The 16382-nt window shown below is 34.0% G+C and overlaps 1 protein-coding gene across 1 annotated transcript; it reads left to right on the forward strand.

Moving 5' to 3' along the window:
• The first annotated feature begins 9686 nt into the window (after positions 1-9686).
• On the forward strand, positions 9687-13412 carry LOC109210866 (leucine-rich repeat extensin-like protein 4). The gene is made up of 2 exons (XM_019374342.1): positions 9687-10628; positions 11149-13412. Exons 1-2 carry the CDS (start codon positions 10196-10198, stop codon positions 13011-13013), a joined length of 2298 nt encoding a protein of 765 aa, XP_019229887.1. The 5' UTR covers positions 9687-10195; the 3' UTR covers positions 13014-13412.
• Positions 13413-16382: the final 2970 nt, after the last annotated feature.

The following is a 16382-nucleotide window of genomic DNA, read 5'->3' on the forward strand; positions in this document are numbered from 1 at the left end:
CTCTTCTTCACTTTCGTACCCATCAGTGAAGGTTCAGCTTCATAGCTTGTACCTTGTTCTACCTCTAGTGTAGCTTCTTTGTCCTCTAAATTTTCTTCAGCTTGAATTCGAATTCCCACAGAGCTACCATAGATAGCTATGGGATTCTTCTTGGGCCTTCCTCGACCCCGTCCGCGTCCCCTTCCTCTGGCATTCGCCGTGGAAACACCAGGCAGCGCACGTTAACTATCGTGCACCGAGAGCATATGCGAAGAGAGAGTTTTTTCTTAAAAAAAATCAAAAGCACTTCTTAGAAAGATTGGCCAAACATAATTTGTTTATCAAATGTTACAAAAAATACTTCTTAAATGAATTAGCCAAACACAAACTGTTTTTTTTTTTCAAAAGTACTTTCGGAAAAAATACTACTAAAAAAAAATACTCTTTAAAATAAGCAAATTTTGACAACTTGACCGGACGGGCTCTTAATTAAACTTCAATACACCGAGTGAGAAATAAAAATATAGCCAGTACAATTTAGTGGTTTCCATGTGACGACCTACTGATTTGCCTTTTCATTTTTACTAAAGCAATTGTCTACTCTTCCTCTCTTCTCCAGGGAAAAAAAGGTTGTTAAAGGAAATAGACCATCAAATCCATTACTTTTTTGATTTTACAATATGGATGATTTTCCCACAAGCATATATAATATTCAATTTTGGATATTTGAGTTTAGATTACATTTTAACTTATGGGGTTACACCATTTCATACGCTTTTACTCAATAATTTGATGGATCATTTAAACTTCGAGTTCAACCCTTTGAGTCAATTCACAAACGGATCACAATTCAATCAGCTTAAACTTGAGCAAAAAATAGCAGTTCGGTGCACAAAATATTTTGCGTTCACGCAAGATCCAGGGAAGGGTCGCTCCTTAAGGAGGCGTGATGTAGGCAACCTATCCTGATACAAGCATCAATAACTAATTTCATCGCTCGAACCCAAGACCTATAGATCACACGAAAACAACTTGACTGTTGCTCCAAAACTTCCCTTCTCATTTAAACTTGACCGAATTGAATAGGTTATTAAAACAAGAATTGATGGGTGTGTTAATACAGGGAGAACCAACTACTACTCCACTCTGAGAGAAAATATTATCCTATCTAACTTAAATTATTTAGTCTTTCAGTAAAAAATTGATGAGACAAATAATTTGAAAGTAGTTAATAGATAATTCTTTTTCTTTGCTTTAATCTAGTAATTTATAAAAGAATGTTCCAAACCTTCAATCATATCCAATCATTTGATTCCCCTAAGGTATCAAACATGATTTTCCGACCACCAAAACAAATATGGTAGATTAGAACAATTAATTAATCCTGTGGAGTTGTTCAAACTTAGCTGGCTATACTTTTCTTTCTAACTTTTTGGCTATTGTTACCATTTCTTTCTTTTGCTTTACTTGATTCTTTATATATTTGTAAATATACAACATTATATTTAGTCTCCAGAGCTTTGGTCTAGTTGTAAGAGTGTAGGTACATGATATGTTGAGTAGGCGCACATTTCGGGTTCAAAGTCTCGCGATAAAAACTTTATGTTTTTAGTTGCATGATACGTTGAGTAGGCGCACGTCACATATTCAAACTCCCGCAGACAAAAACCTAATATTTGTAGTTGCTTGATATGTTGAGTAGGCGTACGTCACGGGGTTCAAACTCCCGCGTACAAAACCCTAACGTTTGTAATTGCATTATATGTTGAGTAGGCGCACTTTACGGGTTCAAAATCCCTCGGACAAAAATCTAATGTTTGTAGTTGCATGATATGTTGATTAGGCTCGCGGGCGAAAACTTGAAGTTTGTAGTTGCATGATATGTTGAGTAGGCGCACGTACGGGTTCAAAATTCTGCGGAAAAAACCCCTGTTATTTAAGTAAAGAATGGTAGAAAAGCAGGCCAATTATCTATCGATTGTGGAATCGTATATGAGAAATTTCTTGGTTATAAAAGAAATATGATATTATAATTAAATTATTTGGTGATGGATTTAGGTCTTTAATCATTTAAGATAATTATTTGTTCTCACAAAGAGACAAAGGAATATGGGCCTATATCCTCGCAGTTCTTAGCAACTTCCACATGACTTCAACTTTAGAATATTATGGGAATAGTGCTATATACACTCATATGATTGGTATGTGCCAAAAATTAAATAAATTACTAATTGAAAAGTGGATGAAAAGAGTGAAATGTGGCTGTTCAAGTTCAATGAATTGAACTTCTGTCTATAATTAGACAAATATTAACCCACACTTTTCTACTTTCAAGTTGTAATAGATTACTATTTGGTTTCATACTACCAAATTCCTTATTAAATATTTAATTGAAAATTGAACATATCTCGAACAAGTAAACAACTCCCCCAAGCCTGGTATTATTATTATTATTATTATTATTATTATTATTATTATTATTATTATTATTATTATTATTATTATTATTTTGGAAAGAGGGAGATGAGGAAAGGAATGTTGAAAAAGAGGGAATCTTTTTTTTCCAGATAGAATACTTCACCTACTTAAAGGAAGCATACCTGTTGATGAAGAGTAAAGAAAGACATATTATAATTAATTTTACTATGTGACCATATCAAAATGTGAAGTTCTTCTTCTTCTATTTATTATTATTATTATTGCTATTATTATTATTATTATTATTTGTTTATACCACCAAATTTGTCCATGTTCCACGTTAGCAGGAGATGAGGGTTTCGAACACCTTATAAGTTCTCTCCCATCTCTCATTTAGTGAGACACACTTCAATCGATAGTAGTCGGACCAATACCTTGTTGAATAGACCGTGGGCAGGGAAAAGAATCGAGTCGACCAGGCTCAACGTTCAGGAGAAGCTAAATGAAATTAAGATCTAACTGAACGTATTGAAATATCAGCTCGTCGGACCCGTTGTATGAAGTACCGAAACTTATAAAATAGGTACATATGAGATAGTATTTTACGAGGACTTTGGCGAAGTCATCAACATAACAACAACGACAATAAAAATAATAGAATATTGAAAGGAAAAATATTGGAAATTTAATTAGTCTCATTTGGTTGTCCATATCAGTCACACCTAAGTAGAGAAATAAGGTTTTGGAAAAGAAAAGCAAGCTGTAAATTGGAACAGTAATTTGTATTACGCGGCGAAACTTTAGGGGGGGGGACTTTTTTCACATCTTAATTTTGGGGATTAAGGTTAATTAATTAAATTAACACTGGACCAATTAGTTCAAATGTCCTTACTTTAATTTAGACCGCTTTCACTTTTCTCTATCTCATAATATTACTCGATTTATATGATAAAAAAAACTTAACATATTTGTAAGCTAGCTAATTATAGAGAGGGCATTAATTGGAAGAAAAATTGCAATATTTTCTTTTCAAGAAATTTAGTTGCTTTATTATAAAACTTACTTTAGCCATTTCGGCAAAAATCATATGCGGGGCTAGGATTTAAACCTACGGGTTCAACTTTGAAGATTCTTAGCGAACCCATTATAATTTTAAAGCTATGGGCTCATATCTATTATTTATTTTAATATTAATAGATTTTATATATAAATTTATGATCCACGTCAAAAGTTATGGGTTCAATTGAACCTATACTTATAAAGCTACATTGGCCTCTGGCAAAAATTACTATACTAGAATTTTCCTTTTTAATTTATAGGTGTAATACGGTTTTCATTTCTTAAAATATTATAAAAGTAAAATGAAATGCCAACTTAGAACAACTAGCAGCCACAACAAACATACTGTCGTTAGGTTATTCCTTTATTCTTACGTACAATTAATTCTCTAATTTGGATAATTAATGAACTGTAATTCGAGTTATATGTGCTTTCTTCCTCAACTTCCACTAATTAGTTAATGAAAGCCTATAAGTTACCATCAAAGGATGTGGTGCAGTGGATGGAACTGCTCTTTCCTTAACCAGATGTCTCGAGTTCGAGCCCTGGATATGGAAAAATCCTTGGTAGGGAGCGTTTCACCCCGGATGGGCTCTACGCAACACGAATCCGGATATAGTCGGTCTCTAATGCAGACACCGGGTGAATAACCAAAAAAATAATTAAACTTTTTTTTAGTTGAAAATGATGTTCAAACGGAATTTCAAATATTCTTTTCAACTTTAATTTCAATAGTTTTTTTTTTTAATTTTATAAAAAATGGCTACACAATTTTATTTTTAAAACAAAAAAGGAAGAAAAGAAGGAACAACTTTTTCACCTTTTGTACGCTTTTGGACCCGTTTGTCCCCATATATATATATATATACATATATATATATATATATATATATATATATATATATATATATATATATGCGGTGTTAGAGTGCCGAGAGCGGGTTTGGTCGAACGCAATAGCTTTGGTTCGAACCGTGTATTTGTCTTTAAAAAAAACTATTGAATATGTATAAATTACTAATTGAGAATCCAATAACTTAAGGCAAATAAAGTCTTAAAATCCTGGCTCCGTCTCTGTATAATTGAATTCATCTTCAAAATATTATTGGTTATATATTGTATTGAACTTTTGAAGATGAGTTTCAAATTTAAAAAGTGATTTTTAGTTCTTTTTCAACTAAATAATATATTTTTCATAAAACTACAATATTTTTTATGTTCAAATATAGTTTTAATTTTCAATTACTTTTTTAACTCTAACTTTAAAAACTGTACTTTTTAAAAAATCTTATACTTGTCAGTCTGACCAATAAAGAAGGGATTGAAAATAAGGGAGCCAAAGAATCATATGAAAATGTTGGAAAATGGGTCCCAAATTCTGTGGCAGAAATAATACTTTTGGTTGACGGGCTGCATGTTGCCTACTGCCGACAAAAACGGAAAGAAAACCGTGAAATGGTAAATTTCATAAGTCAAGAGTCAAGGCTCCTCCATTTTAATAAATTAATATTAAAAAGAATTTTTCATGTTTCATATTTAAATTAAATTAATTTCACTCCATGTCTTGTATTTGCTTTAGAGTCCCGATTAATCTTCATTCGAGTCGTGTAAGATTCATTAAAGGAAAAAATATTCTCCATTAAATTATTCTTTTATCATTTCTAAAACTCGAACCGGTCAGATTAAGAGTCGAGAGATCATATTCATCACATCATAATTTTTTGTGCTATGTTAATTTTTTATTATTTTAAATAGCCATAAATAATATGAGAATATATATTATTAATCGAGTATTATTAAATGACAAAACATATGTAAGAGACATAAAAATCTTATATCTATTGGTTAATTCAAATGCAACATAATAGATTAGTTTTTTTCTCCAATTTCTATTTTGAGAGCTCTTTTCTATTGCTAATATTTCCCCATATCTTACGTGGCTCTCTTTGCCTTCCTTATTCACATTCTTTTTTTAAAATTATTTAATATTGATACTCGTAGTTATAGACAGAGCCAGAATTTGAAGGTTATGGATTCGGTTACAGAATTTGGACCAAAGGTCCTGGGTTTCGGCCGAAATCATAGCTGATGGGCTAGCTCCGCCCCTGCTCGTAGTATTTAGGTCAGTCTACACATTTCGATTCTCGACTATTCATAGTCTTTTTAATTTTTTTCCTAATTGTTTAAATTAACTGGCTCCAACTTTACATCAATCTACCAGTTTTGCTTTGGTTTTGGCTTTGGTACATTTCTTGAGTTTTGACTAATGTTGGTTCCTCGAACATGATTTGTCTTTTGATTTTTTTTCCCTTCTATTTTCATATTTCCTGAATAAAATAATTAATCACACACAAAACAAAAGTTAGTAATGCGCAGCTGGCACTTCCACCTGGCAATTTCCAACTGGACCGAAACATCATCTTACTGACACGTGGCATAATTGGATCCACGCTGTTTTTGTGTGATTTGGACATCCCTGAAATGTCCTTTTTCTTTCTCCTATCCGTTGTCCGTTACTTGTATTGGAGCCCGACTATATTCGTATTTGTGCCGTGTAGGGTTCCATTCGGGGGGAAGCGCTCCCTACCAAGAATTTTTCCATACTCAGGGCTCGAACCTCTGGTTAAGGGAAGAACAGCTCCATGCGTTGCACCACATACTTTGCAGTTCGCTTTGCCATGAATTTTGAAATTTTTGCAAATTAATTATTTTTTATGATTAACAAGTAAAAATTCCTTTTTTGTAATGTATGTGGTCCAAATAAACCTGCACGAGGTATGTCTTTTTTTTCCACAATCTAATCCAACTCAATTTATTGAAGAAGTATGCAATTTTAAACGCGTCACAGTTGTTCAAGTAATATATACTATGATATAATTTCCCCTTTTTACACTTGTTTGAACTTTTATTTGACTTATATATTATCAGTGGCTAATCGAGGATAACTTAACTGAAATTGGTAAGTTGACTTTTAAAGCTACCTAAATGAGCCACTGATTAATTTAAATTCACGCCGTGTAAAACCCATTAAAAGAATATGTGCTCCATATATACTAGGATTTTTCCATTCTTAAACTTGAGCAAGGTTTTTTTTCCTGAAATCCCTATTAACTAAGGTAAACAATGTAGAAAAAATACATATTCTTGCACCGGTTCCGAAAGAGCTAAGAAAAAGGAGATATTTCGTGCTCGTGCCCGGATAGAGAAAAGGCATGACTCCCCCTCTCCCCATTCTCCGTTCAGGCAAGCCGGCCGTCCTAAGTTCAGGGGTTTGGTCAGATAGGACCAGATCAAATCGAAAAAAGTCTTATTCATCCCTTCATAATAGACTTCTGATTTACCGCGCACAATATCAAATGGAGCATGTAATAAGAAAACCATAGGATTGTAATAGGAGAATTGAGACGTTAATTTTATTGCTCGATGTTGTTGTTTTTGCGTTACATTATTGCCAATAATAGTTCATCAAATGGCCTGAGACGTCAATCTTATTCATCCCTCCACAACAGACTTCTGATTTACCGCATATAATATTAATTTGGGGATCAAATAAGCAATTCAGAGAAGTATTTTACAGGGGAAAATTTATTCATATTAAATACTCGCATAATAGAGCGATACGTGGAACCAGAAACATATAGAAAGCAAGGCAAATGAAAATCAAGTCCTGGCGCAGCAATCTCGGTTGTCCTTGAAGGGAATGTTGCTCATAAAAACAAATAAAGGCCTGCCACTCGGGAACATTCAATGCAGAATATTCTATAACATTAAGTATGTAGTCCGTTACAGAGAATATGGCATACATAGCCTGCCGTTACACATTCTTCAATGGCCCCCGTATTTGTCATTTAAGAGGGGCTTGATCCTAGGACCTTGTTCCCTAGATGCAACTATATAGTGAGTTCAACAGTCATTGTAAGGACACGAACTTTTCGACAAACTTATGCTATATACTGTTCAAAGCTCAATAACATTTTATTTTCTTGCTTCTTAAGATCGTTATTACTGTCTTCGGAAGCTCTGCTCTCGGAACTAAGATCTCTGATGTCTTATCTCGATTCAACGCTAAGTCTTACATTTTTATTTAATTTATTTATCATTTTGGGATCAAATTGATTCGCTTGTCTATAAACCACGTATAAATTCAACTGTACCGTTTTATGGGTAAACAAGTGTAACAGTTGTTGGAGAATTCAGACGTCCAGTGACATACGCAAGATATTTTATAAGCAGTGTCATAATTTGAAAAAGTGGACTAATGAATAAATTACTATAATGATAAGCGATGTCATTTTTTATATTTATTCTTAATATTTTTATTTTTCTTGTATATATTTAGTAAAAAAAAAATCGAATGAATCAGAAACACCGTACGCAACAAGATGCATACGCCCCTGTAGACGTCAATTTTGCCGCACAATGCTGTTGTTTCGCGTTACGTTATTGCCAAAAAACAGTTCATTAAATGGCATAACAAAGAATTCACCCACCACCTATTTGACATTTTGTCACTCACCAAAAGTTAAAAAAAGAGATGATTATTTTTTTCTCCCCAAAACATACTTCAACTACACAAACAAACAAATAAAAACAAACAGACCCCACTTAGCTTTATATTGGAACAAAGAAACTGTCTTCAACCTTACCAAAAAGCCAAAAAGTAAATTAAAAAAAATAAAAATTAAATTATTTACTAGCTATACCCCTCAATCGCAGGCTGCCGGCCACATATAACCAACTAATCTTTAAACAAACACATCATGTCATTATTATCCGTCCGTCCCATTTTATACGAAGATATTTAGCAGGCGTTTGGACATAAAAATTATATGAAATTCTAGAAAAAGGTATAAAAAAATATTCATATGAAAATGGTATTTAATAATTAGAATTTTATTTGAATATAAATATAATTTGAAATTATTTTTGAATTTTTGTGAGTGATTTGAAGTTATAATTTTGAAAAATAATTTATTGTAGTTTTTCAAATTTTTAAAAATTCCGAAATTCAATTCTAAGTGACATTTTAAATTTATATGATCAAACAATGATTCCAAAAAAAGTGTTTTTTTTTTTGAAAAAAAAAATGAAACTTCTTTTTATGGCCAAACGGCCCTTAATTTGGCAAGAAATTTAAGAAGCTCAAGAAAACTTTTGATATGTAAACTAAATATATTTGAATTACCAAAATATCTTTTTAAAATAAGTGACATTGGGAGTTTTACATATATTTTTATTTTCTCTTTCTTATAAAAGAGAAAATTTTATATTAACTGAGTCTCGACAAGTTGAAGTACTAAATTTTTATTATCGCTAAGAGTTCTTTTTTTTTTTTTTTTTTTTGAGGGTGGAATACATTAAATATCAATTTTGTACCTATTAGAGGAAAATGCAATTTTGAATTTTGTAACACTTAATTGGCTTGAGAAGTTGCACCTATTAGAATAATTTTAATTTTGTACCACGTAAGTGTTGTTAGAAGCTGTAACCATTAGACTATTGTTCTAATTTCAATTCTGAAAGATCCATTATTTTGTTAAATCAAATTATTGGTTCTTAATGATTGACTTAATTATGTGATTATAAATTATTACAAAACCCTAATGACTAGTTATTAGAAGCATGCGCGACGCCAGAATGCCGGTTGTTGGTTCGGCTAAACTCAGTAGTTTTGGTTCAAACTCAATATTTATCTTCAGAACCTAATAACTTAGGGCCCGTTTGGATATAGAGATTTTTTCACTTTTTTCGAAATTTATTTTTATCTTTTTTTTTTGGAATCAGTGTTTGATCATGAAAATTTTAAATTTTACTTAAAATTGAATTTCAAAATTTTCAAAATTTTTACTTTAAATTACTCACAAAAATTCATAAATAACTTCACATTCTATTTATGTCCAAACACAACTCTAATGTTCAAATACCAATTTCAGTTGAATTTTTTTTATTACTTTTTTTTTTGAAACTTCACAATTCTTATGTCTAAACGCCCATTTAAAACTATTACGATTTCGCATTAATAAGCTTAAAATTCTAGCTTAGTCTTTGACTAGGAGAATAAAGAACAAGATTGTAATAAAGTCACATATTATTAAAGTTGGAAACATATAAATGAGTAATAAATAAAAAAGAAATAAGAGGAGAGAAAATGTAGCCAGCTAGCTACTACTCATAGAGAAAGTGAGAGAATCTAGTGGGCTTTGAGCTGTGATTTAGCTGTCCTTTTTTATATGCTTGTATTTCCTTGTTTCTCTTTCATATTCTTTTCAAATTCAACCTCTTCTCCTTTATCTATCCTCAAATCCCAAAAACCTCATTTCCATTTCTCTCACCTCACATTTTCTTCAAAACTCCATCTTTGAACTCCAAAAAAAAAAAAAAAAAAAAAATTCAAATCACAAAAACCCCATTTCCACTTTCCTTTCTTATACTTAGATCTCTACTTCTTTCATCTCACATTTGGTTTAAAGATTCAATCTTTGAACCAAAAAAAACAAACAAAAACCTCATTTCCACTTTCCTTTTTTGTACTCAGATCTCCACTTCTTTCATCTCACATTTGCTTAAAGATTCAATCTTTGAGCCAAAAAACCAAACAAATATCTCAAATCTCAAAAACCCCATTTCCAAATTCCTTTGTTATACACAAATTTCCACTTTTTTCATCCCAAATTTGCTTAAAGATTCAATCTTTGAACAAAAAAACAAAGATTCTTGATTTTCAGATGACTTATGTGAGATGAAGGAAAAAACACAAACACCCATTTCTTCTTTATATTTTCTCCTCTTTTTTTACTTTTCTTTATTAAGTTTAGCCTTTTCGCAGCACACAAATGCTGAGTTCAAAGTCTCAGAAAATGGCCCTTTAACTGAATTTGAAGCTCAATACATCAAACACAGGCAACTTTTGTACTACAGAGATGAATTTGGTGACAGAGGTGAAAAGGTCACAATTGACCCTTCATTTGTTTTTGAAAACAACAGAATCAAGAATGCATATATTGCATTACAAGCATGGAAACAAGCCATAATTTCAGATCCTTTCAATCTTACTGCAAATTGGGTGGGTCCCAATGTGTGCAACTACACCGGAATCTTCTGTGCTCCCGCACTTGACAACCCCAAAATCCGTACAGTCGCCGGCATTGACCTTAACCACGGCGACATTGCAGGTAGGTCGTCGAAAAATTATACCGTCTATATAGATCTAATAGAGCTTGTTATACAAATAGCAGGCTAGATGCAATATTTACTTTTTGTAGGCTGTATACATATATTATACACATAGTTATACATATATTATACTTAAATTATATAATATTATACATACGCCGGCTATTTTAGCTTAAAAATCAGGTGGGCGACTATTACACAAATAGCCGGCTAAATTCAATATTTACTTTTTGTAGTCAGTATACATATATAATACATAGCTATGCATATATTATACTTGAATTATATAATATTATACATCCGCGAGCTATTTTTAGTTTTAGTTGTGTGGCTATTACACAAATAGCCGGCTAGATTCAATGTTTACTTTTTATAGCCGGTATACGGATATTATACACAATTATACATATATTATACATTAAATATGTATATTCAGCCGGCTATCTTTAGTTTTAGAGATTATGCATATGTATTAGATGTTGTACATTCTTAACGAAATTTCTGACTTCATTGTTACAGGGTACCTACCAGAAGAACTTGGCCTTCTAGTCGATCTTGGAATTTTCCATATTAATTCCAACCGTTTTTGTGGTACAATACCAAAAAAATTCAAGAATTTGAAGATATTATTTGAGTTGGATTTGAGCAACAACAGATTTGCTGGGAAATTTCCTTATGTGGTACTGAGTTTACCTAAGTTAATATTCTTGGATATAAGGTTCAATGAGTTTGAAGGTAATGTACCTTCACAACTTTTTGACAAGCCCTTGGACGCCATTTTCATCAACCACAACAGATTCATGTTCGAATTACCCGATAATTTTGGTAATTCGCCGGTTTCTGTTATAGTACTCGCGAACAACAGGTTCCATGGTTGTCTCCCCGCTAGTATTGGTAACATGAGTAATCTGAATGAAGTTATTATGATGAACAACGGGTTACGTTCTTGTTTGCCTACAGAAATTGGAATGTTGAAGAATTTGACGGTGTTTGATGTTAGTTTTAATCAATTTTTGGGTCCATTGCCGGAGAAATTTGGCGAATTGGTTAATTTGGAGCAGTTGAATGTGGCACATAATATGCTATCGGGGTCTATTCCGAAGAGTATTTGTCAACTGCCTAAGCTTGAGAATTTTACTTATTCTTATAACTTCTTTACTGGTGAACCACCGGTTTGTTTGGGGTTGCCGGAGTTTGATGATCAAAGGAATTGTTTGCCAAACCGGCCTGTTCAACGGTCCCCGGCTCAATGCAAGGCTTTTTCATCAAAGAGGATTCATTGTGGTGCTTTCAAGTGTCATAAGTTTATTCCGGCTTTGCCACCTCCTCCGCCTCTTTCACCACCTTTGCCTGCCCCTCCACCGCCTGTTGTGGTACCTATATCTCCTCCACCGCCAGTGTTGTCTCCGCCTCCACCGGTTTATTCACCTCCTCCACCGGTTTACTCGCCACCACCACCTCCACCACCAGTATATTCACCTCCTCCACCGGTTTATTCGCCACCACCTCCACCACCACCGGTTTATTCACCTCCTCCACCGGTTTATTCGCCACCACCGCCACCACCTCCACCACCACCGGTTTATTCACCTCCTCCACCAATTTATTCACCACCACCACCACCACCACCGGTTTATTCACCTCCTCCACCGGTTTTCTCACCCCCGCCACCATCACCTCCTCCGCCAGTTATGTCACCACCACCACCAACTCCACTACCAATGCCACCTTATTGTATACGCTCACCTCCACCTCCACCACCAAATTCTCCACCTCCTCCGCCGCCACTTACTTACTCGCCTCCACCCCCTCCCCCTTCGACCTACTATTATAATTCACCACCACCTCCTCCACCAAACTCACCACCACCTCCCCCACCAAACTCACCACCACCACCAGTTTACATATACTCATCACCACCGCCCCCACCAGTATACTCTTCACCCCCGCCCCCTCATTCACCTCCTCCTCCATCCCCGGTTCCTTGTATAGAACCCCCACCCCCACCTCCTCCTTGTATAGAACCACCTCCACCACCAGCTTCTCCATCACCTCCGCCACCAGTTTATTACTATAACTCTCCGCCCCCACCATCGCCTTCACCATCACCATCACCTCCGCCACCAGTTTATTACTATAATTCTCCACCCCCACCATCGCCATCACCTCCACCTCCCGTTTATTATAATTCTCCGCCCCCACCATCACCATCACCTCCACCACCAGCACTGCCCCCACCATCGCCTTCACCACCAGTTTATTATTATAATTCACCACCCCCGCCATCTCCATCACCACCGCCACCTACTCCAGTATATGAAGGGCCATTACCACCAGTTATAGGAGTTTCATATGCTTCTCCTCCTCCACCCCCCTTCTATTGATTCTTTAAGAAAATTTCTCTCTAACTCATCCTCAAAACACAAAATTATACCTACAGTAGATTGAAGTTGTGGAGAATAAATTTGGCAAAGAAATGATTGCAGCTTTGCAGGGAAATTGTATTGTATAGAGATGATCATAATCTGGACTAGAAAAGCCAGTTTACAGTGCTTGTTGTAACTGGTTTCCTCCTTTTTTTTGGTGAGTTTTATTGTTATTATTCAGCTTCTTTATTTTTCTTTTAACCTTTTTAATGAATCATACTTTGGTTTCTTTGTCTTTATTTTGGTCTTCCATAATAATAATAGGAGTAATAGTATAGTGATGAGCATTTTTTATTTGTATTGATTCTCAGAATTCAGATCATATTTTTCTATTTCTTATGGATGTTTCTTCTTTTATGTTTCTTTCTCCTTTTGTTATTGTAGCATCTTCTTGATCTTGAATTATCCTAATTGCATTTATTTCAATTTAAGGTTTTGGTCTTTTGGGTAGTTGGTCTATATCAATGCTGAAGGTGGAAATTTATGTGCTTTGATCATTGAATATCAATTTCTGCCACCTTTGGTTGTTAATTGTTGGACTTGGTTGTGGTCCTCCAAACTTAAGTGATTTCTTCTCGTTTGTCTAAACTTTGGTAGGTAAAGTTACTCGGTATTTATGTTAGTGTGAAGTAGTCCGGTGTCGGAAGCAGAATTTTCACTAGTGGGATTCAAAAAAAAAAAAAATATGAAGCTAAGAGGATTCAACGTCTTAAGATATATACATGGAATTTTTTTATTATATACACAGTATAATTTTTGCCGACTAGGGTTTGGCTGAACCCCTCTTGCCCACCTAGCTCCATCCTTGGAGGTAGTGGGTATCCGGTTTAATAATTGAGATGCGCACATATTGACCCGAATAGTGCCGCAAGATAGCAAGTACTATGGAATAGTTGAGGTGCGCACAAATTGACCTGATATCCGTGTTATTTAGAAAATGACAAGTTTGACATCTCATTGTTGAGGGGTCAAGGTTCTTGCGCGCTTATTAGCTGGAAGTGAGGTCATTTGATTCAAGCAATTTGTCTGCTATACTTTACAGCTGTTGAAAACGTGTGTGATGTCAAGAGTTGGACCTTTAGTTCCACTAAGAACAACAAATTTATTTTCCATGTTAGTAATTTCACAATTATCTTAATTATATTTTAAGGGCTAGTTTGGTATACGAGATAAGGTGAGATTAAGTACGTACGTAAATTTATAGTACTATATTTGATTACAATAACAACAGTAATAAATCCAGTGAAATCTTACAAATAGGGTTTGAGGAGGATAATATATATGCAGACTTTAACCCTATCTTTTGAGGATAAAGAGTCTTATACTATGTTTGGTTGACATGCGATAAATTTATACTGTTAACCAAACACAATATAAATATAATCTCACACTTAATCTTGGATATCTCACCTTATCCCGTTAAACTTGAGGTATTTTATACCAACTCCCAGGAGAGATAAATTAGTCAGGAAATTATAATGCTGGGACTATAATTTCGAGATAATTTAGTCCCCGTACCAAACGACCCCTAAGCGATCAGAGAGTGCAAAAACTCATTTATAGAACTCTATATCTATATTTATGTCTATAATCACACTCATTCTTACAAAACTAACTTAGGGGTCGTTTGGTTGAGAACCAAGTTATCACATGATTAATTATCCCGAAATTAGTTATTCCGAGATTAGTTATCCACCCTCCCAAAGGGATAAAAACACTACAAATATAAGATAAATTCATTTTAAATTTAATTCCAAAACTAATTATTCCTTATCCCTCGTATCAAACGAGCCCTTAAAAAATTGATCTAAGTCCATTTTGGGTGCAGTTAGAAAAAAATGACCAAATCAAGTCTTCCTTTGATGGAGGGGGAGTGGATAAATTAAGTCCTAAATTGGATATTTCTGTCCTTTAATTAAGGAAAAGTGAGAGATTCCATAATTCACTTAATTGAGATTTGGAGCATGTGAATTGAGTCCACATTATGACATTATCACCTGAGATTATAATTCAAATTTCAAACCCCATTTTGTTTGTTTCAACATTTCACACTTTTTCATTGGTATTTGTAACCTTTGAAAATATTACTATTTTTTAATCTCACATTCACATAGTGGGATTACAAATTAAAGTGGGGTTGTCAGAATTTCAAGATTCTTGTCATCCCTCCTTTTGTGTCACCCCTTATATATATACGTGATTTCTTTTTCTTTCAACACACTTTATTGTTAGAATTAAAGTGCCTCGATTAATTCGAATTTGCAAAGTTGACTATGAAGGTTTTAGAATTTTTTATCAAAAAAAATTCATGTTCAAGACTTGAACTCGAAATATTTAGTTAAAAAAAAACTTTGTTATTCCATCATACTCTTCGAATTCTTGTGCATGTTTCAGGGGCAGACTTATAGTCCAAATGGTGCCGTCAACTCATTGTCTCTTGGCCAAATTAGGTATTTTATGTACGTACAAAATTGGTCTAATATATTCTGTTGGCACATATGCTCCAAAAAGACTGAATGGTGCACTTGGTTGAATATTGAGTTATTAACCTAAAGGAACAGAGATCGATTTCAACTTAATATTTTCCTTTTCTCCTTTTTTTAGTGGTACACTATGTTTTAGAAATCCAAGATCTGCCTTTGGTGTATCTATACTTAACTACAAAAAGATAGTGAATATTATGCACGGGACTGTTTAAGACTACAAGTTAAATTTTTTTTTTGTTTTTGTTAAACTTCGTAACTAATCAAACATCGCCCGATCGCCGTATAAATTCTTATTTATGCTCAATGATAATGTATGTAGAAAATGGGGAGCGCCTCTTCCTTTTAGCCGTTGATATAAGTTGGTTTTTTTCTTGACATTACTTTAAATAAAGACCCTACCAAATTCTGTGCTTTCATTTATTAGTGTCTTATTCCTACATCACACGTGAATTTACCTAACAATTGCCCCTTTTTTTGGGTCGCCTGTAGTTTATTTAAGTGCCAAATTTATGCGGTGAGTGATATTGCAACTACTGGTTTTTTTTTTTTTTTTTTTTTTTTTTTTTTTTTTTTGTGAAAAAAGATTCCCGGGGAAACATGCGGTCACTATCCTTCAGCTGCGTGCTGGATAACTTGTTCATTGCGCAATAATTTACAAACCACACATGAGATGTAAACCGCACTAGGTAAACTCGGTGCGACGGGCTCTGGTTGAGGAGGCTGGTATACCTACTGTTCTCGATTAAATTGTCTTTTTCAATCATCGACTATTTTCGATTTGAGCTATATATTTATAAGTATTTATAGTAAGTTCAAGTATATTGTTTCAAGAATATAGTTG

This window comes from Nicotiana attenuata, unplaced genomic scaffold (assembly GCF_001879085.1).
Source record: "Nicotiana attenuata strain UT unplaced genomic scaffold, NIATTr2, whole genome shotgun sequence".
NCBI classification, from domain to species: Eukaryota; Viridiplantae; Streptophyta; class Magnoliopsida; order Solanales; family Solanaceae; genus Nicotiana; species Nicotiana attenuata.